This window comes from Tachyglossus aculeatus, chromosome 23 (assembly GCF_015852505.1).
Source record: "Tachyglossus aculeatus isolate mTacAcu1 chromosome 23, mTacAcu1.pri, whole genome shotgun sequence".
In the NCBI taxonomy this organism is placed as follows: domain Eukaryota; kingdom Metazoa; phylum Chordata; class Mammalia; order Monotremata; family Tachyglossidae; genus Tachyglossus; species Tachyglossus aculeatus.
In genome coordinates, this window is record NC_052088.1 from 4,987,413 (window position 1) to 5,011,285 (window position 23,873).

Below are 23,873 nucleotides of genomic sequence, written 5' to 3' on the forward strand. Positions count from 1 at the left end.
CAAACGCTTAGCACAGTGCTCTGCACTCGGTAAGCGCTCTCAATAAACATGACTGAATGAATGAAAGCAGTGTAGCTTAGTGGATAGAGCCCAGGCCTGCAAGTTAGAGGGCCCTGGGTTCTAATCCCAGGTTCAGAAGCAGCGTGGCTCAGTGGAAAGAGCCCGGGCTTTGGAGTCAGAGGTCACGGGTTCGAATCCCAGCTCTGCCACATGTCTGCTGTGTGACCTTGGGCAAGTCACTTAACTTCTCTGAGCCTCAGTTCCCTCATCTGTAAAATGGGGGTTAAGACTGTAAGCCCCACATGGGACATCCTGATCACCTTGTATCCCCCCAGCGCTTAGAACAGTGTTTTGCACATAGTAAGCGCTTAACAAATGCCATCATTATTATTATTATTATTATCACTTGTTTGCTATGTGACCTTAGGCAAGTCACTTCACTTCTCTGGGCCTCAGTTGCCTCATCTAATAATCATAATGGCATTTATTAAGCGCTTACTATGTGCAAAGCACTGTTCTAAGAGCTGGGGAGGTTACAAAGTGATCAGGTTGTCCCAGGGGGGCTCACAGTCTTAATCCCCATTTTACAGATGAGGTAACTGAGGCCCAGAGAAGTGAAGTGACTTGCCCAAAGTCACCCAGCTGACAAGTGGCAGAGCTGGGACTCGAACCCATGACCTCTGACTCCAAAGCCCGGGATCTTTCCACTGAGCCACGCTGCTTCTCATCTGTAAAATGGGGATTAAGACTGAGCCCCATGTGTATCTACCCCAGTGCTCAGTACAGTGCTGGACCTGTAGTAAACACTTAACAAATATCATCTATAATAATAATAATGTTAGTATTTGTTAAGCGCTTACTATGTGCCAAGCACTGTTTTAAGCACTGGGGTAGATACAAGGTAATCAGGTTGTCCCACATTGGGCTCACAGTCTTCATCCCCATTTTACAGATGAGGTAACTGAGGCCCAGAGAAGTGAAGTGACTTGCCCAAAGTCACCCAGCTGACAATTGGCAGAGCTGGGATTCGAACCCATGACCTCTGACTCCAAAGCCCGGGCTCTTTCCACTGAGCCACGCTGCTTCTCATCTGTAAAATGGGGATTAAGACTGAGCCCCATGTGTATCTACCCCAGCGCTCAGTACAGTGCTGGACCTGTAGTAAACACTTAACAAATACCATCTATAATAATAATAATGTTAGCATTTGTTAAGCGCTTACTCTGTGCCAAGCACTGTTCTAAGTGCTGGGGTAGATACAAGGTAATCAGGTTGTCCCACATTGGGCTCACAGTCTTCATCCCCATTTTACAGATGAGGTAACTGAGGCCCAGAGAAGTGAAGTGACTTGCCCAAAGTCACCCAGCTGACAATTGGCAGAGCTGGGATTCGAACCCATGACCTCTGACTCCAAAGCCCGGGCTCTTTCCACTGAGCCACGCTGCTTCTCATCTGTAAAATGGGGATTAAGACTGAGCCCCATGTGTATCTACCCCAGCGCTCAGTACAGTGCTGGACCTGTAGTAAACACTTAACAAATACCATCTATAATAATAATAATGTTAGCATTTGTTGAGCGCTTACTCTGTGCCAAGCACTGTTCTAAGTGCTGGGGTAGATACAAGGTAATCAGGTTGTCCCACATTGGGCTCACAGTCTTCATCCCCATTTTACAGATGAGGGAACTGAGGCCCAGAGAAGTGAAGTGGAGCGTGGCTCAATGGAAAGGGCCCGGGCTTTGGAGTCAGAGGTCTTGGGTTCAAATCCCAGCTCCGCCAACTGTCAGCTCGGTGACTTTGGGCCAGTCACTTAACTTCTCTGGGCCTCAGTTCCGTCATCTGTAAAATGGGGATGAAGACTGTGAGCCCCCCGTGGGACAACCCGATCTCCTTGTAACCTCCCCAGCGCTTAGAACAGTGTTTTGCACATAGTAAGTGCTTAGTGAATGCCATTTAAAAAAAAAAAAGTGACTTGCCCAAGGTCACACAGCTGACAAGTGACGGAGCCGGGATAAAAACCCACGACCTCTGGCTCCCCAGCCCGTGCTCTTTCCACTCACTATTATTACTTTGATTATGATTAGGATCATGATTCTTGGGGGCAATTTCCTGATAATCGTTGGTTTTAATTGATTAAATTATCCAGGTAGACTCTCAACTGGGTGCACGCCTCCAACCTTTGAACTATGTTGTTTTGGGTTTTTTTAATGATATCTGTTAGGGGCTCATCTGTTAAGTGCTTTCCAGGCACTGTACTGAGCACTCCCCACCCCCCCACCTTACCTCCTTCCCCTCCCCACAGCACCTGTACATATGTATATATGTTTGTACGGATTTATTACTCTATTTATTTTATTTGTACATATTTATTCTATTTATTTTATTTTGTTAATATGTTTTGTTTTGTTGTCTGTCTCCCCCTACTAGACTGTGAGCCCGCTGTTGGGTAGGGACCGTCTCTAGATGTTGCCAACTTGGACTTCCCAAGCGCTTAGTCCAGTGCTGTGCACACAGTAAGCGCTCAATAAATACGACAATGAATGAATGAGCACTCAGGGGTAGGTACAAGGTTCATTCACTCATTCATTCAATTGTATTTATTGAGCGCTTACTGTGTGCGGAGCACCGGACTAAGCGCTCGGGAAGTACAAGTTGGCAAGGTTGTCAAGTTGGCTCACAGTCTTAATCCCCATTTGACTGATGAGGTAACTGAGGTCCAGAGAAGTGAAGTGACCTACCCAAGGTCACACGGCAATCAAGTGGCAGAGCCGGGATTAGAACCCGGGTCCTTCTGTCTCCTAGGTCCGTGTTGAAGCAGCCTGGTTTAGTGGAGAGATCCCGGGCTTGGGAATCAGAAGGACCTGGGTTCTAATCCCAACTCTGCCTCTTGTCTGCTGTGTGACCTTGGGCAAGTCACTTCACTTCTCCGGGCCTCAGTCACTTCATCTGGGGAGTAAGACTGTGAGCCCCACCTGGGACAACCTGATAACCTTGTATCTCCTCCAGCGCTTAGAACAGCGCTTGGCACATAGTAAGCACTTAACACAAACCATTATTATTATTATTATTATTATTATTCTATCTACTACGCCACGCTGCTTCTCCCTGCACTGTTGGTTTCCCAACTGGGGTTAGTACCTAGGGGTCAATGTGGAATGGGAACCCCACATGGGTCTGATAGTGGAAAGATCCCAGGCTTGGGAGTCAGAGGTCATGGGTTCTAATCCCGGCTCCGCCACATGTCAGCTGTGTGACCTTGGGCAAGTCTGAGCCTCAGTTACCTCACCCGTCAAACGGGGATTAAGACTGTGAGCCCCCCGTGGGACAACCTGATCACCTTGTATCCCCCCGCCAGCGCTTAGAACAGTGCTTTGCACATAGTAAGAGCTTAACAAATGTCTTCATTATTATTATAAACTTATAGCTATCCCCAGTGCTTAGTACAGTGCTTGACACAGAGGAAGCACTTAAGTACCACTTAAAAAAAAGTAGGTAAGAGGGTAATACTGATTTGTTTGTTATTTTCACATCTCTCCATCTACTTACTCTCTGTCCTCGTGGATTTGTTAAATGTTTTAACCGAGACTAGAAGTCAAGTCTCTGGGCTCCTAAAACAGACCACGCTTCACCGCCATCCTAATTGCAGATTTTTGTTGTCAACTATTTAGCCGATATTACCACTCAGAGGCCAACTGCCCACATGTGGAAAAAATCAAAGTTTCAAATGGAACTATAATTGAGTGGGAAAATAGTATGAAAGCAGCCTGGCCTATTGGAAAGAGCATGGGATGGGCAGCCGGAGGACCTGGGTTCTAATCCTGGCTCTACCACGTAGCCGGTGCGTGACCTTGGGCAAGCCACTCAGCTTCTCTATGTCTCAGTTACCTCATCTGTAAAATGGGAATTAAGACTGCGAGCTCTACTCGGGAAACGGACCGCGTCCAACCCGATTAGCTTTGTCTCTGCCCCAGCACTCAGTACAGTGCCTGGCACATAATAATCGCTTAGCAAATACCATTTAAAAAAAATAAAAGCTTCTCCGCACTCATGTGCTAGAAACTTCCTGTTAATCATTTTTACCAAAATAGAAGATTGTAGCTTGGAACCCCCTCTCTAACCAAATCCACCGCTCACCACATCTTCAAAGCTCTCTTAAAATCCCAGCTCCTGCAGGTGAGATTAATTCCCAAAAAAACCCTAATCACGTCTGACAGCCATCCTTAGCCCTAATGTATTTTATACCCTTCCTCAGTCTGTGTGTGTGTGTATATATATATATATAGATATCTATATTGAGTAGATATATATATATCTATAGATATATAGATCTATAGATCTATAGATATATATATATCTATATATAGATATATAGATATAGATATCTATATCTATATCTATATATAGATATAGATATCTATATTGAGTAGATATATATATATCTATAGATGTATAGATCTATAGATCTATAGATATATATATATCTATATATAGATATATAGATATAGATATCTATATCTATATATCATCAATTGAGTAGATATATATAGATATCTATATTGAGTAGATATATATATATCTATATATAGATATATAGATATAGATATCTATATATCATCAATTGAGTAGATATATATATATATCTATATATAGATATCTCTATATATCTACTCAATTGATGATTCAATTATATATTTTATTTCATCCTGACATTTCCATGACGACTTTATCTTTGCTTTTCTTCCTGTTCTCACTTTTTGGCCTCCCTATTACACTCCAGGCTCCTGGAAGGCAAAGAACATGTTTTTACTTAGACTGTAAACTCCAAGGGAGTCAGGGATTGTAGCATCTTATCTTGTAACTACCTCGGCACTTAGTACTGTGTTTGGCACATAGTAAGTGCTATACAAACCCCACAATTATTGCCTCTGTCGTCCTTTCCTAAGAACTTAGTACAGTACTTTGCACTCAGTACAGGTTCAATAAATGACGATAACTGATTGACTGAAAGGAGGGGCAGAGTGAGTCAGCAGAGATTTGAATTTGTACGAAGGAAAGAGCAGACGGAGACTGCGGAAAGAAAAATGGATAGGGAAAAAGATCACGGGGACACACTAAAACAAATACGTTTTGGCAAAAATAAAAGTAGGAGAGCAACAGCAACAATTTCCTCGGTTAAAATACCAGTAATCGCAAGTCTTTGAGAGAAAAAAACATTTTAAACATGTTTGCCATTTATCTCATCAACTGTATCTCAAAACAACGCAACACAACTTAGTTTCTGGAGTTTAAAACCATAGAATTTCTCTTATTTTTTAATCAATCAGTGGTATTTATTGAGCGCTTATTGTACGCAGAACACTACATTAGATGCTTGGGAGACTACGTTGTAAGAGTTGCACCACTGGCTTTAAAGCAATCCACCGCCTTGTGCCCTTCTACATACAACCCACCCACACACTTGGCCCCTCTGGTGCTAGCCTTCTCACTGTGCCTCCATCTCGCCTGTCTCACTGCCACCCCGAGCCCATGTCAATCAATCAATCAATCAATCAATCATATTTATTGAGCACTTACTGTGTGCAGAGCACTGTTCTAAGCGCTTGGGAAGTCCAAGTTGGCAACATATAGAGACGGTCCCTACCCACAGGGCTTACTACCGTACTAAACTCTCAGGAGAGTACAATATAAGCAAGGTGGTCGACATTCATTCATTCATTCATTCACTCAATCAATCGTATTTATTGAGCGCTTACTGTGTGCAGAGACACTGGACTAAGCGCTTGGGAAGTCCAAGTTGGCAACATATAGAGCCGGTCCCTACCCAACAGTGGGCTCACAGTCTAGAAGGGGGAGACAGACCACAAAACAACACATATTAACAAAATAAAATAAATAGGGTATGTACAAGTAAAATAAATAGAGTATTAAATACGTACAAATATATACATATATGTCCTGCCTCTGGCCTGGAACGCCCTCCCCTCCTCAAATCCGACAGACAATTCCTCTCCCCTCTTTCATAGCCTTATCAAAGGCCCATCTCCTCCAAGAGGCCTTCCCAGACTAAGCCCCACTTTTCCTCATCTCCCACTCCCTTCTGCGTCGCCCTGACTTATTCCCTTCGCTCTTCCCCCCACTTCCAGCCCCACAGCACTTTACGTAAAGATTTGTAATTTTATTTATTTGTATTGACATCTGTCTCCCCTCTCTAGACTGTGAGCTCGTTGTGGGCAGGGAATGTGACTGTTTATTTTTGTACGGTACTCTCCCAAGAGCTTAGTACACTGAGTAAGTGCTCGGTGGAAAGAGCACAGGCTTTGGAGTCGGAGGTCATGGGTTGAAATCCCAGCACGGCCAACTGTCAGCTGGGTGACTTTGGGCCAGTCAATTCACTTCTCTGGGCCTCAGTTACCTCATCTGTAAAATGGGGATTAAAACTGTGAGGCCCCCGTGGGACAACGTAGTCACGTTGTAACCTCCCCAGCGCTTAGAACAGTGCTTTGCACATAGTAAGCGCTTAAATACCACCATTATTATTATTATTATTATTATATGACTGAATGAATGGAGTTGGGAGACATGTTCCCACAAGGAACATGTTCCCACATGTTCCCCCATTATATGACTGAATGAATGGAGTTGGGAGACATGTTCCCACATGTTCCCCCTATTATATGACTGAATGAATGGAGTTGGGAGACATGTTCCCCCTATTATATGACAATAAATGGAGTTGGGAGACATGTTCCCTGCCCACAAGGAGCTTACCATCTAAAGGGGAAGAAAGACGTTAAAATAGATTACGTCTCTGAACATAAGAGCTGTGGGTCTGAGGGTATGGTGAATATCACATGCTTTATAAATCCATCTTAAGGGTTACGCTCCCTGAGAAGAGCCGTGTCTACCAACTTTATTGTACTGTAGTCTCTCGAGTGCTTAGCACAGTGCTCTGCTTAGTACAGTGCTCTGCACATAGTAAGCGCTCAATAAATACGATTGATGATGATGATGATGCTCTGCACATTGCACCCGATAAATACCATTGGCGGAATGACTGAGGGTGAGCAAAAAACTGTCAGATTTCAATACAGAAATAAATCCTTACCTTTGTCAATCAAATTCAACTGGAGGAAAAAAAGCGAGGGGAAAGGAAACCACACCTTCGATCATTTCCTTTACGGAGCTAAGACTTTGCTGGTCGTCAGGAGAATACTTACCAACGGAATGTCCCGAGCCTTTTCTATGCGAACTATTTTGACAGTCTCCCCTCCATACTGGCCAACGCTCTCATAAACCCTCTCCTCTGTCAGGGACTCTGGCTGCATTTCCTGTTCAGCAACTTTATCATGGGCCAGCAAGAGTGCCTGTTGGAAAAGAAAGAATGCACGGGGTTTTTAAGGCATCACGATGCATTTGCATGTGATAATACTGCTCAATAATCTCAACATTTTTCTACTTAGGCCTTGAAAATAATTTTCTCAGAAATCCATCTCGCATACTAGTTCCAGATCAGTTTCTGAGCTTTCACTAAAAATTCTTCTAGAATGCTAATATTTTATGAAGGTGCCTCTTTTTTAAAAAAAAAACAAAACAACACTGGTGTTTGTTAAGCACTTACCATGTGCCAGGAACTGTACTAAGCGCTGGGGTACATACAAGCTAATCAGTCCCTGTCCTGCATGGGGCTTGCAGTCTTAATCCCCATTTTTACAGATGAGGAAATTGAGGCACAGAAAAGTTAAGTGACTTGCCCAGGGTCATACAGTAGTCAAGTGGCAGAGCCTGGATTAGAACCCAGATCCTCTTACTCCCGGGCCTGTGATCTACCCACTAGGCCACGCTGCTTCCCTGCTACTTACAATATAGACGTATTGCGTTAACAGTTGAACCCGTTTGGCATCAGCTCCACAAAATTCCCTCCTCACTTCCAAAATCTTCACTCTCATCCTCCCCAGCCAATGCTCAGGTAGGCCCTTTCCCAGCTAGGTTAATCTAAATCCAGCCATCTCACTGTCCCTTAAACTCACCTATCTTGCCGCCGACCCCTAGCCCATATCCTGCCTTTGGCCTGGAATGCCCTCCCTCCCCCAAAACTGACAGACGATGACTTTCCCCCTGAATTCAAAGCCTTCTTCAGGGCACATCTCCTCCGGGAGGCCTTCCCAGACCAAGTCCCCCTTTCCCCTTCTCCCACTCCCTTCTGCATCTCCCTGACTTGCTCCCTCTGTTCTTCCCCCCCACAGCACTTATATACACATCTGTCATTTATTTATTTGTATCGATGTCCCCTCGTCTGGACTGTAAGCTCGTTATGGACGGGGAATGTTTCTGTTTATTGTTGCACTCTACTCTCCCAAAAGCTTAGTACAGTGCTCTGCACACACAGTAAGTGCTCAGTGAGTACCAATGAATGAATTTAGCCCTTCAGACCTTAGCCCCTCTCACCTCTGAATAACACTTGCTCCTACCCATCTTCTCTCCCTAACCGCCAGCCTTAATCACTTATTTTCCAATGGCTCCTTCCCCTCCGCCTTTCAATATCGAGTCTCCTCTATACTAGACCCCTCTCTGGACACTTTCTTTACCCTTCAGGCTACCTCCATCTCCCGGTTCCTGTTACTCTCCTAAAGAACCGAAGGGATGATATACAATTGCTGTCTCCACTAACTCTCTTCCAACTTCTTCTAGACTGTGAGCCCACTGTTGGGTAGGGACCATCTCTATATGTTGCCAACTTGTACTTCCCAAGCGCTTAGTATAGTGCTCTGCACACAGTAAGCGCTCAATAAATACAATTGATTGATTGATTCTTCTTGACCCACTACAATCTGATTTCCGGCCAATCCACCGAAGTCACACACTTCCTCCTTGCTGTACCTAGCGGGCTCTGCTCTATCCTAATCCTCCTTGACGTCTCAGAGCCCTCTCGGCCATCTCCGACCACTCATTCCCCCTGGAAATGCTTGGCAACCTTGGTTTAACTGACAAAATACTCTCCAGTTGCTCCTTTCTCTCCCCTCACTCCTTCTCAGTCTCTCTGGCTGGCTGCTCCTTTTTTTTTTTTTAATATAATGGCATATCAATCAATCAATCAATCAATCGTATTTATTGAGCGCTTACTATGTGCAGAGCACTGTACTAAGCGCTTGGGAAGTACAAATTGGCATCACATAGAGACAGTCCCTACCCGATAGTGGGCTCACAGTCTAAAAGGGGGAGACAGAGAACAGAACCAAACATACCAACAAAATAAAATAAGTAGGATAGAAATGTACAAGTAAAATAAATAAATAAATAAATAAACAGAGTAATAAATATGTACAACCATATATACATATATACAGGTGCTGTGGGGAGGGGAAGGCGGTAAGGCGGGGGGATGGAGAGGGGGACGAGGGGGAGAGGAAAGAAGGGGCTCAATCTGGGAAGGCCTCCTGGAGGAGGTGAGCTCTCAGCAGGGCCTTGAAGGGAGGAAGAGAGCTAGCTTGGCGGATGGGCAGAGGGAGGGCATTCCAGGCCCGGGGGATGACGTGGGCCGGGGGTCGATGGCGGGACAGGCGAGAGCGAGGTACAGTGAGGAGATTAGTGGTGGAGGAGCGGAGGGTGCGGGCTGGGCAGTAGAAGGAGAGAAGGGAGGTGAGGTAGGAGGGGGCGAGGTGATGGACAGCCTTGAAGCCCAGGGTGAGGAGTTTCTGCCTGATGCGCAGATTGATCGGTAGCCATTGGAGGTTTTTGAGGAGGGGAGTGATATGTCCAGAGCGTTTCTGGACAAAGATAATCCGGGCAGCAGCATGAAGTATGGATTGAAGTGGAGAGAGACACGAGGATGGGAGATCAGAGAGAAGGCTAGTGCAGTAGTCCAGACGGGATAGGATGAGAGCTTGAAACTCTGGCATATGTTAAATGCCAGGCACTGAAATAAGTGCCGGGGTAGATGCAAGCAAACAGGGTTGGACGCAGTCCACGCCCCGCATGGGGCTCACGGTCTTAATTCCCATTTTACAGAACGGGCCTAGGAGTCAGAAGGACCTGGGTTCTAATCCCGGCTCTGCCAATTGCTTGCTGTTTGAGCTTAAGCGTGTCACTTTGCTTCTCCGGGACTCAGCTGCCTCATCTGTAAAACGGGGATTAAGGGTGTGAGCCCCATTTGGGCCGGGGACTGTGTCCGTCGTGCTTAACTCATATCGACCCCAGCGCTCAGAACAGTGCAAGACACAGAGTAAGCGCTTAACAAGTACCATAGTTTACAGATGAGGCAAGTGGGGCACAGAGCAGTGAAGTTGACTTGTCCGAGGTCACGCAGTAGACAAGTGATGGGGCTGGGATTAGAACCCAGGTCCTTTCGACTCCTAGGCCCGTGCGCTATCCTCTAGACCACACTGCTTTCGCTGGCTCTACCCTGGTTGTCTCCCACGGCTCCGTTTCAGGTCCCTTACTCTTTTCACTTTACACTCACTCCCCTGGGGAACTCATCCGCTCCTTTAGTTTCAGCTATCATCTCTACGTGGATGACTCCTAAATCTAAGCGCTTAGTACAGTGCTCTGCACAAAGTAAGCGCTCAATAAATACGATTGATGATGATCCCTTAGCCGACCTCTCACCTGCTCACCAACCTTGCCTTTCCTGTTTCTTCCAGGACCGCTCCACAGTGTTATCTTGCTGACACCTTAAACTTTATAGATCTCATACTGAACTCCTGGTTTATTTATCTTACTTGTACATATCTATTCTATTTATTTTGTTTTGTTAGTGTGTTTGGTTTTGTTCTCTGTCTCCCCCTTCTAGACTGTGAGCCCGCTGTTGGGTAGGGACTGTCTCTGTGTGTTGCCGATTTGTACTTCCCAAGCACTTAGTACAGTGCTCTGCACATAGTAAACGCTCAATAAATGCAATTGATTGATTGACTGATTGATTCTTCCCAAAATCCATTCTTCCAGCTACCCTTTCCCATCACCATTAAATAAAACTGCCATCCCCGTCCCAGAAGCCTGGACTCTGAGTATTCATTTATTCAAACATACCACTGTACTAAGCACTTGGAAAGGATAGTGTTCCTAATTCCTATTGTTCTTGCCTGTCCCGCCATGGACCCGTGGCCCACGTCCTTCCCCGGGCCTGGAATGCCCTCCCTCCGCACATCTGCCAAACTAGCTCTCTTCTTCCCTTCAAAGCCCTACTGAGAGCTCACCTCCTCCAGGAGGCCTTCCCAGACTGAGCCCCCTTTTTCCTCTCCTCCTCCCCATCCCCCCCACCCTACCTCCTTCCCCTCCCCACAGCACTTGTCTACATATTTGTACAGATTTATTACTCTATTTATTTTACTTGTACATATTTACTATTCTATTTATTTTGTTAATGACGTGTGCATATACCTATAACTCTATTTATTCTGATGGTTTTGATACCTGTCTACATGTTCTGTTTTATTGTCTGTCTCCCCCTTACAGACTGTGAGCCCGTTGTCGGGTAGGGACCGTCTCTCTATGTTGCCGACTTGTACTTCCCAAGCGCTTAGTACAGTGCTCTGCACAGAGTAAGCGCTCAAACACGATTGAATGCATGAATGAATAACACCCCACCCCTAATCCCACCACTGTCTTTCACCTTCCACAGTCAGTCTGCTGCTAGGCCTGTCCCCAAATCCCACTGGTTTTCTCTTGACATTTTCTGGGTCCTCTCCTTCCTCTCTACCCTAAAAGTTACCAACCTGCTCCAAGTGCTCATCATACCGTGGCAAGATGACGATCACCCGTCTCATTGTTCTCTCTATCTCCCAAGCAAACCTCCGACTTCTCCCTCAAGTCCATCACCAGGCTGGGAACGTCCTCCTTCTCTCCCTCCCTCACTTCAATCTACAAAACCCCAGCTCTTCCCATCTTCAAAGACCTCCCGAAAATCCACCTCCTCTAGTTCACGCTCTCCAATTAAGCTCCTTCTTCTTCACCTCTCGGCCACCCTACAGCTGTCTTAAATACTTGCATTTATACCCCTCAGCACCTACATATTATTCTTGCCATATATTAACTTACCCAGGGTAAGCAGACTAAATGTCAGTTTCCTCTCAATAGTTATAACCTTTGCAATGGTTTCTGTTTGTTAGTCCTGTTAGACTGTAAGCTCCTTGAGGGCAGGGTTGTCTCTTACTCAATTGTATTCTCCCAAGAGTTTAGTAGAGTTTTCAGCCCAGATTAGGTGCTCAATTAATTCTACTGGATGTCTGAAGGATTTCTAGAGCACAACCCCTGTTTTTACCTCCTGGGCCATTAAAAAAATGAGGGCTAACCGACCCCTACAAAACTTTATATTTTTTTTTTTGCTTGTTTCTGTGTTCCCTGAATTGTTTTCCGCTCTGCTCTGGTTTTGGCGCTGGCTGCCAGAGTTCCCATTCCCTATCAATTCCCCCTTTTCCCTCCAATCGGAGCAGCTCACCTTCTCCTCCCCTTCCATCTTGGAAGCAAAGTCGATAGACTTATTTGAGGTTCTTGGAAGAGCCAAGAAGCAGCAACTCATGGCGAAACTACTCTGCACTCCTGACCCTTCCCACCCTCCACATTACCACCACACCTCAAGCACAGGACACTGGTGCCACCCTTACCTCCCTCCTCCGCCTCCCTTTACCAGGACTAGGAGGAGGAGGGAAAGGAAGGGAGAAGAGAGAGAGAGAGGGAAAGGGAAATTTATTTGAAAGAGAAAAGCTAAAAACAAAATAAGAATTCAAGGAAAATGCAAACCCCATTTTATCTCAAATTTAAAAAGTAACGCCGAACCTTTAATTACCCTCCAAATTATGGGTTTTTTGGCCCTAATTAGATGAAACTTGGTATAATGATGGGTGGATCTCAAGTCTAAAAACCACCCTGTATTTTAGAAGAAGGTTCTAACTGTCCCTTATTAAATGCACTGAGAGTAGAAAACACAAGCATAGAGCTACAGGGCGAGAAGCCTAGGAACTGTGAAACAGCTGGTTTTACTATTTTAAAAAATGACAGAAGCCCCGTGGTTGAATAAGTAAGCAAATAAAAGCATGCTCTACATAGACAAGGCACAGAAGGTCCATATTCTCATTGCCAAGAAATTCCTCACTTATCTAGTTGTTACCTGAATATGAGGTGCATTTAGCAAAGAATTTAGTTCCTGTCCTTCCTTTTGATGGCTTGGTTTCAAAACAGTTTGTACCTAAGGGGGGAAAGAAATAAACAGTAATGATTCATCCTCCTATGCGGAGGTATCTCGTACTGTGCCGTAGCCACAAAGCTTTAAAATTCTGATTGAAGACAGAAACGCAATCAAAGAATATCTACCCAAGGAGATGAAGGACACTGAATCATTAGACGGAGTATGTTTCCTCGGAAGCCCTCAATCTCATCATCATGGAAAACTGTGAATTAGCACATCAACAATATTCCTTACAAGATTAGCCGACTTGTGAATGAAATTCTGAAAGACTCAACTGCTAAAGATATTTCTTCTGTTTGTCCTTTGTCACTGAAACTACTCAAAATAGTAATTAAGGAGGGGTTTTATTTAATAGCCAAATGTGACGTTCGGCCAGTCTAGCAGATGTGCAAAGCTAATGTTAGATAGAACTGTTTTCAGGGGGGCGAGGTTTAACACTGAATGAGAGCTGTATTCAGGGAAATGCATCTGTAGAATCAATCAATGCTATTTATTGAGTGCTTACTTAGTGCACTGCACTAAGCGCTTGGGAGAATGCAATACAACAGAATTAGCAAACATGTTCACCGCCCATACTACGATAATTGTGGCATTGGTAAGTGCTTATTATGTGCTGTGGTAAGCAATGAGGTACATATAAGATTATCAGGCACCACACGGGACTCACAATCTGAGTCAGAAGGAGGGCAGGCACTGAATCCCCCTTCTGCAGATGAAGGAACTGGGGTACAGAGAAGTTAACTGACTTGCCCAAGGTCAAACAGCAGGTACGTGGACGAGGCAGGATTAGAACCCAGGTCACCAGTCTCCCAGGCCCCCGCTCTTTCTACCCAGCCACACCGCTTCAAAATTGTTTTGAGCACTGTGTATAGGGAAGGGGGAAGGACACAAAAATTCTGCAAGTGGATTAGACCTGGGCCAGAAAGATGTCATCAGAAAAATATTAAAGAAAAATCAAATAATCAATCAATGGCAATTACTGAGTGTTTTGGGGGTGCAGAGCACTGAACTAGGCGCTTCAGAGAATACAACACAACAGAGTTGGTAGACACTTTCCCTGCCCTTAGTTTATAGTCCAGAGGGGGAGGCAGTCATTAAAATAAATGATTGACTTTGCACATAGTAAGCGCTTAATAAATGCCATCATTATTATTCTTATTATTATGTAAGGGCTGAGGGTGATTAAAGACGGCAGATCCAAATGCACAGGCAAAGCAGTAAGGGGAGGGAATACGGGAAAGGAGGGCTTTTGCATATAGTAAGTGCTTAATAAATGCCATCATTATTATTCTTATTATTATGTAAGGGCTGAGGGTGATTAAAGACGGCGGATCCAAACGCACAGGCAAAGCAGAAAGGAGAGGGAATACGGGAAAGGAGGGCTTTTGCATATAGTAAGTGCTTAATAAATGCCATCATTATTATTCTTATTATTATGTAAGGGCTGAGGGTGATTAAAGACGGCAGATCCAAACGCACAGGCAAAAGCAGTAAGGAGAGGGAATACGGGAAAGGAGGGCTTTATCAGGGAAGGCTTCTTGGAAGAGATACGATTTTAATAAGGCTTTGAAGGTAGGGAGAGTGGTGATCTGTCAGGTATGAAGGGGGAGAGAGTTCCCGACCAGAGGGTGGATGTGGGCAAGGGGTTGGTGTCGAGATAGTTAAGATTAAGGTTCATAATTAGGTTGGCATTAGAAGAGGTCATGGGTTCTAATCCCGGCTCCGCCACTTGTCAGCTGTGTGACCTTGGGCAACCCACTTAACTTCTCTGTGCCTCAGTTCCCTCATCTGCAAAATGGGGATTAAGACCGTGAGCCCCAGGTGGGACAACCTGATCACCCTGAATCCCCCCCGGCGCTTACAACGTGGCTTTGCACATAGTAAGCGCTTAACAAATACCATCAAAAAAAAAAAGAGCGAAGTGTGCAGGCTGGGTTGTAATAGGAAATCAAGGAGGTAAGGCAGGAGGGGGTTACGCGATTGAGTGCTTTAGAGAAGATGGAAAGGTATTTCTGTATGATGCGGAGGTGGATGGGCAACCACCGGAGGTTCTTTTGGAGTGGGGAGCCGTGGACTGAATATTTTTGGGAAAATGATCTGGGCGGCTGAATAAAGTATGAACTGTAGTGTAGAGAGGCAAGAGGAAAGCAAGGACGCCAACAAGGAAGCTGACTTGACACCTGTCCACGTTTTGTTTTGTTGTCGGTCTCTCCTTTCTAGACTGTGAGCCCGTTGTTGGGTCGGGACCATCTCCATATGTTGCCGACTTGTACTTCCCAAGCGCTTAGTCCAGTGCTCTGCACACAGTAAGCGCTCAGTAAATACGATTGAATGAATGAATGAATGCAGTAAAGCTGGATAGAAGTGCCTGGATCAGCATAGGAGCAGTGTGGATGATGAGGAAAGGTGGTTTTTCAGCAGTGTGGTGAACGCAGAATGAACAGGATTTGGTAACAGGCTAAATGGGTTGAATGAGAGAAAAGTCAAGGAGAATGCCAAGATTACAGGCTTTGGAAACAGGAAAGGTAGTGATGTTGTCTACGGTGTTTGGAAAGACAAGGGGGAACCTTCCCAGACTGAGCCCCCTTTCTTTTTTCCTCTCCTCCTCCCCATCCCCCCGGCCCTACCTCCTTCCCCTCCCCACAGCACCTGTATATACGTTTGTACAGATCTATTACTCTATTTTACTTGTACATATTTACTATTCTATTTATTTTGTTAATGATAATAATAATGATGGCATTTATTAAGCGCTTACTATGTGCAAAGCACTGTTCTAAGCGCTGGGAAGGTTCCAAGGTGATCAGGTGGTCCCACGGGGGGCTCGCAGTCTTAATCCCCAATGATGTGCATCTGGCTTTATTTCTATTTGTTCTGACGACTTGACACCTGTCCACGTGTTTTGTTTCGTTGTCTGTCTCTCCCTTCTAGACTGTGAGCCCGTTGCTGGGTAGGGACCGTCTCTATCTGTTGCCAACTTGTACTTCCCAAGCGCTTAGTACAGTGCACACAGGAAGCGCTCAATAAATATGAATGAATGGGATTTGGATGGGGCGATGAGATCAATCATTTGTATTTATTGAGCGCCTACTGTGTGCAGAGCACTGTACTAAGTGCTGGGGATGAGATGTTCTGTTTACGGTCATTTCGGTTTGAGATGTTGCTGTGACATCAGAGCAGAGATGTCCTGATGACAGGAGGAAATGTGAGACTGCAGCAAAGGAGAAGGATCGGGGCTGGAGACGTAGATTTGGGAATCATCCACAGAGGGATGGTGGTTGAAGCCATGGGAGCAAAGGCATTCTCCAGAGGGAGTGGGTATGGATGGAAAATAGAAGGGGATCCAGATCTGAGCCTTGAGAGACTCTTACAGTTAGAGGATGGGAGGCAGAGGAGGGGGATGAAAAAGTGACTGAAAAGGAGTGGTCAGAGGAAGAGGAGGAGAACCAGGAGAGTCTCGGGGTTTGGGGCCCCATTTTAAAGGGGGTCGGCGGAAGTGGCGCGGATCTGGTACTGCAACGGGCGGAGGGGAAGAGATTTCAAAAAATAAAAATCTTGAGGGGTTTTGAGCGGGCGTCATAGTGGGCGGAAGGACACGGGGCCGTGGTGTGTGACAGCGTGGTTACGCTTGAGGTGCGGAGGGAGACGTAAACAAATCGAAGAAAACGAGTTACATTAACGACAACCTCATTCGCACCTACTCTGCCTTCCTGTCCCGCCATCGACCCCCGTCCCACGTCCTCCCCCGGGCCTGGAATGCCCTCCCTCTGCCCAACCGCCAAGCTAGCTCTCTTCCTCCCTTCAAGGCCCTACTGAGAGCTCATCTCCTCCAGAAGGCCTTCCCAGACTGAGCCCCTTCCTTCCTCTCCCTCTCATCCCCCTCTCCATCCCCCGCATCTTACCTCCTTCCCTTCCCCACAGCACCTGTATATATGTATATATGTTTGTACATATTTATTACTCCATTTTATTTTGTTAGCATGTTTGGTTTTGTTCTCTGTCTCCCCCTTCTAGACTGTGAGCCCGCTGTTGGGTAGGGACTGTCTCTATATGTTGCCAGCTTGTACTTCCCAAGCGCTTAGCACAGTGCTCCGCACACAGTAAGCGCTCAATAAATACAATTGATTGATTGATTGATTGAGTCCCGGCCGAGCGAGCCGCTGAGGCAACGACGGCTCGGCCCGGGCCTTGGGTTCGTATCCCGCCGGCTAACCCACCCAATAATCATAATTAATAATCATATATGTAATGATAATCATTATATGTTTGTACATATTTATTACTCTATTTATTTATTTATTTTACTTGTACATATCTATTCTACTTATTTTATTTTGTTAATATGTTTTGTTGTCTGTCTCCCCCTTCTAGACTGTGAGCCCGCTGTTGGGTAGGGACTGTCTCTAGATGTTGCCAACTTGTACTTCCCAAGTGCTTAGTACAGTGCTCTGCACACAGTAAGCGCTCAATAAATACGATTGACTGATTGATTGAGAGGACAATGGTAGTGAAGCCATGGTTAGATAATGTTTCAAGGGAAAGTGGGGGGGATCCACAGTGTCAAAGGCAGCTGAGAGGGTGAGGAGGATGAGGATGGAGAACAAGTTGTTGGACTTGGCAGGATCTCACTAGTAACCTTGGAGCAGTTTCTGTGGAATGAAAGATCAGATTGCAGGGGGTCAGGGAAAGAATTGGGGGAGAGGAAGTGGAAGCAGTGGATTAGGATAACTTACTCAAGGAGTTCAGAGAAATATGGTAGGAGGGATCATCATCATCATCAATCGTATTTATTGAGTGCTTACTGTGTGCAGAGCACTGTACTAAGCACTTGGGAAGTACAAGTTGGCAACATAGGGATGATGACTCCCCCTCGTCCCCCTCTCCATCCCCCATCTTACCTCCTTCCCTTCCCCAAAGCACCTGTATATATGTATATATGGTTGTGCATATTTACTACTCTATTTATTTATTTATTTATTTATTTTACTTGTACATTTCTATCCTATTTTATTTTGTTGGTATGTTTGGTTCTGTTCTCTGTCTCCCCCTTTTAGACTGTGAGCCCACTGTTGGGTAGGGACTGTCTCTATGTGTTGCCAATTTGTACTTCCCAAGCGCTTAGTACAGTGCTCTGCACATAGTAAGCGCTCAATAAATACGATTGATTGATTGATTGATTGATTGACTGATGCGTGCTTCGGAGTCAAGAGATTTTATTTTTTTTTATGTTAGGGGATCCATGAGCAAGTTTGAAAACAGTGGGGAAGAAACCACCGGAAACTGACTGGTTGAACATGTTGGTCGAGGAGAGGAGAAGGGAGAGGATGAAAGTTTGTTTTTTTTTTTGGATGGCATTTGTTAAGCGCTTACTATGTGCAAAGCACTGTTCTAAGCGCCGGGGAGGTTACAAGGTGATCAGGTTGTCCCACAGGGGGCTTACAGTCTTCACCCCCACTTTACAGATGACGGAACCGAGGCACAGAGAAGTGAAGTGACTTGCCCAAAGCCACACAGCTGGCATTTGGCGGAGCCAGGATTTGAACCCATGACCTCTGACTCCAAAGCCCGGGCTCTTCTCCGCTGAGCCCCGCTGCTTCTTGCTGTTTTGATAAGGTGCCAAGTAATGGGGTTGGAAGTGGAGGTGGAAGAGGTAGATTTTGAGAGGAGGCAGGAGATTTTCTCCTGAGATACTGCTAGGAAAGATGGGCGAGTCAAAGAGGAAGCAGGAGGAGGAAAAATTTACTCTCCCAAGCGCTTAGTTGGGCACAGTGGATGGAGCATGGGTCTGGGAATCAGAAGGTCATGGGTTCTAATCCTGGCTCTGTCACCTGTCTGCTGTGTGACCCTGGGTGAATCATTTGACTTGGCTGGCCTCAGTTCCCTCATCTGTAAAATGGGGATTGAGACTGTGAGCCCCTGTGGGAGGGACTGTGTCCCACCTGATTTGCTTGTATCCACCCCAGCGCTTAGTACAATGCCTGGCACACAGTAAGCACTTAACAAATACCACCATTATTATTATTATTATTATTATTACTACAGTGCTCTGCACACAGTAAGTGCTCAATAAATATGACTGACGGACAGAGGAAGAGGAGAGATTTTAGGGAGATCAAGCCTGATGGTTTCCATTTTATTAGTAAAGTGGAAGGCCAGGTTATTTGGGGCAAGAAACTGGGAGGGGGGGTGGTGGTAATAGTTAAGGAGGGAACTAAACTATCCCTGCCCTAAAGGGGTTTACATCTTTAGTACAGTGCTCTGCACACAGTAAGCGCTCAATAAATACGATTGATGATGATGATGATGATGATGATCTTAAGCCAAGAAATTTAAGGATGTACTAAGGAGAGTAAGAGAATATTTACAATAGACACAGGGGAACAAATAACAAATTGGCCCAGTGGAAAAAGCCCGGGCTTGGGAGTCAGAGGTCACGGGTTCTAATCCTGACTCCACCACTTGTCTGCCGGGTGACCTTGGACAAGTCACTTCACTTCTCGGACCTCAATCCTCTCATCTGGAAAATGGGGATAGAGAGTGTGAGCCCTATGTGGGACAGGGACTGGGTCCAACCTGATTAACTTGTATCTACCCCAGGGCTTTGAACAGTGCCTGGCACCTTGCTGGTTCAATCTCTCACCTCCTCCAGGACTGAGCCCCCTTTTTCCTCTCCCCCTCCCCATCCCCCCCGCCCTACCTCCTTCCCCTCCCCACAGCACTTGTATAGATATTTGTGCAGATTTATTACTCTATTTAACTTGTACATATTTACTATTCTATTTATTTTGTTAATGACGTGTATACGGCTTTAATTTTATTTGTTCTATTTTGACACCTGTCTACGTGTTTTGTTTTGTTGTCTGTCTCCCCCTTCTAGACTGTGAGCCCGTTGTCGGGTAGGGACCGTCTCTCTATGTTGCCGACTTGTACTTCCCAAGCGCTTAGTACGGTGCTCTGCACGCAGTAAGCGCTCAATAAATATGATTGAATGAATGAATTTATTTTAGTTTGTTAATATGTTTTGTTGTCTGTCTCCCCCTTCTATCAATCAATCAATCAGCCAATTGAATTTGACTGATCGCGCAATAAATACGATTGAATGCATGAATGAATGAACATTGTAAGCCCTTAACAAATACCACAATTATTAAGCAAACCCATACCTCCTGAAGTGGTAGGTGGAATGGCATGTCCCAAGAAGTGGGAGGATTGAGAAGGGAATGTCCTGTGGAGGTCACGGCTTTTTGAGAGCTCTCTGAAGGAGGGCTTGTGGAGACTGGAAGGAGAGAGGGAATTCCCGGCAAGAGGGTGGGAAGGGAGGTGGAAGCTCGTCAGAGCGAGCGAGGGGCGACTGAGGAGGTCTGTTTGGGAGAAGTGATGAGTATGAGCTGGGGTGGACTGGGAGAAGAGCTCAGATGGGCAAGACGGAGATAGCTGACGGTCAGGAGGGCTTCCTTTTATATGCGAAGCAACGGGGGAGTTGGAAATTTTGGAGGCAAGGGATGTAATCATCATCATCATCACCAATCGTATTTATTGAGCGCTTACTATGTGCAGAGCACTGTACTAAGAGCTTGGGAAGTACAAATTGGCAACATAGAGAGACAGTCCCTACCCAACAGTGGGCTCACAGTCTAAAAGGGGAAGTCAGAGAACAAAACCAAACATACTAACAAAATAAAATAAATAGAATACATATGTACAAGTAAAATAAATAAATAAATAAATAGAGTAATAAATATGTATACAGGTGATGTGGGGAAGGGAAGGAGGTAAGATGGGGGGGATGGAGAGGGGGACGGGGGGGAGAGGAAGGAAGGGGCTCAGTCTGGGAAGGCCTCCTGGAGGAGGTGAGCTCTCAATAGGGCCTTGAAGGGAGGAAGAGAGCTAGCTTGGCGGATGGGCAGAGGGAGGGCATTCCAGGCCCGGGGGAGGACGTGGGCCGGGGGTCGATGGCGGGACAGGCGAGAACGAGGTACGGTGAGGAGATCAGCAGCGGAGGAGCGGAGGGTGCGGGCTGGGCTGGAGAAGGAGAGAAGGGTGGTGAGGTAGGAGGGGAATATGATCAGGTTTTAAAAAGACCACGTATGTGGCTCACCGAAAAGAGGAGAGGTGATTAGCAGGGAAATCAATAAACTGGCTATTCTCAATCTCCATACCATGATAGTAGCTATAAGGAGCAGATCCATAAAATATAGAGATGTTGAAGTGGAAGATCTTTGAGAGAAGGATGAATACGGGAGGAGTAATAATAATAATTGCGGTATCTGCTAAGCACTTACGATGTGCCAGGCGCTCACTGTACATTAAGCTCTGGGTGGATAAAAGCAAATTGGGTTGGACACAGTCCCTGTCCCACATTCATTCACTCACTCTATCAATCAATCAGTCGTATTTATTGAGCGCTTACTATGTGCAGAGCACTGTACTAAGCGCTTGGGAAGTACAAATTGGCAACATATAGAGGCAGTCCCTACCCAACAGTGGGCTCACAGTCTAAAAGGGGGAGACAGAAAACAAAATCAAATATACTAACAAAATAAAATAAATAGAATAGATATGTACAAGTAAAATAAATAAATAAATAGAGTAATGAATATGTACAAACATATATACATATATACAGGTGCTGTGGGGAAGGGAAGGAGGTAAGATGGGGGGATGGAGAGGGGGACGAGGGGGAGAGGAAGGAAGGGGCTCAGTCTTAATCGTAAGGGGCTCAATTACTTAATAAATACTCAATCGTATTTATGGAGCGCTTACTGTGTGCAGAGCACTGTACTAAGCGCTTGGGAAGTACAAGTTGGCAACATATAAAGATGGTCCCTACATGGGGCTCCCAGTCTCAGTGCCCATTTTACAGATGAGTTAACAAGTTAAGTGACTCGCCTAAGGTAACAGTAAGCAGAGAAGTGGCAGAGCCAGGATTAGAACCCATGACCTTCTGACTCTCAGGCCTGTGCTCCATCTGCTACGCCATGCGGCTGTCACCGCAGTGCAAGTCTGTGGGACAGGGAGAGTGGTGGTGGTATTACAAGTCAATCAATCAATAATGATGGCATTTATTAAGCGCTTACTCTGTGCAAAGCACTGTTCTAAGCGCTGGGGAGGTTACAAGGAGATCAGGTTGTGCCACATGGGGCTCACAGTCAATCCCCATTTTACAGATGAGGTAACTGAGGCCCAGAGAAGTGAAGTGACTTGCCCAAAGTCACACAGCTGACAATTGGCAGAGCCGGGATTTGAACCCATGACCTCTGACTCCAAAGCCCGGGCTCTTTCCACTGAGCCACACTGCTTCTCCAATTGCTACTATTTATTGAGTGTTCACTGTCTCATTCATTCAGTCAATCAATCGTATTTATTGAGCGCTGACTGTGTGCAGAGCACTGGACTAACTGCTTGGGAGAGAACAATATAACAGAGTTGATAGACACATTCCCGGCCCCATAAATGATGGGAAAGTTAGGCAGATATATTATTGTTTTATTGTACTGTCCCAAGCGCTCAGTTCAGTCCTTTGCACCCAGTAAGCGCTCAATAAAGACAAATGAATGAATGAGAAGAGAGTGGAGCAGGTAAACTCGTTTTATGCCATCTTTACATGTAAGGTGCACTAAGCAATAGGTGCTTTATTCATTCATTCATTCATTCAACCGTCTTTATTGAGCACTTACTGTGTGCAGAGCACTGGACTAAGCGCTTGGGAAGTACAAGTCATCATCATCATCATCATCAATCGTATTTATTGAGCGCTTACTGTGTGCAGAGCACTGTACTAAGCGCTTGGGAAGTACAAGTTGGCAACACATAGAGACGGTCCCCACCCAACAGTGGGCTCACAGTCTAAAAGGGGGGGACAGGGAACAAAACCAGACATACTAACAAAATGAAATAAATAGAATAGATATGGACAAGTAAAATAGAGTAATAAATATGTACAAGCATATATACATATATACAGGTGCTGTGGCGAAGGGAAGGAGGTAAGATGGGGGGATGGAGAGGGGGGCGAGGGGGAGAGGAAGGAAGGGGCTCAGTCTGGGAAGGCCTCCTGGAGGAGGTGAGCTCTCAGAGGGCCACATATAGAGACGGCAACATATAGAGACGGTCCCTACCCAACAGCGGGCTCACAGTCTAGAAGGGGGAGACGATGCCCCTTTATAAAAGGGGTAGAAAATCCCCGGCTAGAGAGATATAGATTTGGGAGCCATCGCAAAGAGTTGGTAGTCCAAACGGGCATAACCTCGGGGGGAAAAGCACGGAACTGGAAATCAGGAGACCTGGGTTCGAGTCCCGGCTCGGCCACTTTGGTCGGGTCATTAATGTCTCTGGGCCTCAGGTTCCTCAGCTACAAAATGGGGATTAAATACCCCCCCACAACAACAACAATAATAATAATAATAATAATAATGATAATTGTGGCATTTGCTAGGCGTTCGCTGTGAGCCAAGCATTTTACTAAGCGCTGGAGTAGATACCCGATAGATCCCACATGAACCTCACAGTCCAAGTAGGAACGAGAACAGATATCGACTCTCTGTTCTCCCTCCCCCCCGGGCCTTGTGAGCTCTTTGGGAGACAGGAACGGTGCTTGATATGATTGCATTTTTATCTATTTATTTATTCATTTTACTTGTACCTATCTATTCTATTTCTTTTATTTTGTCCGTATGTTTGGTTTTGTTCTCCGTCTC

At 45.6% G+C, this 23,873-nt stretch overlaps 1 protein-coding gene across 1 annotated transcript in view; it reads right to left on the minus strand.

The window, feature by feature from the left end:
• The window catches only part of MPP5 (membrane palmitoylated protein 5), a 149,073-nt gene that overhangs the window by 43,996 nt on the left and 81,204 nt on the right, over window positions 1–23,873 (minus strand). The window contains exons 5-6 of the mRNA XM_038765434.1: window positions 13,099–13,176; window positions 7,217–7,363 (exon numbers count right to left, since the gene is read on the minus strand). Of these exons, the coding sequence (XP_038621362.1) occupies window positions 7,217–7,363; window positions 13,099–13,176 (225 nt within the window). The remainder of the gene's footprint in view (window positions 1–7,216; window positions 7,364–13,098; window positions 13,177–23,873) is intronic.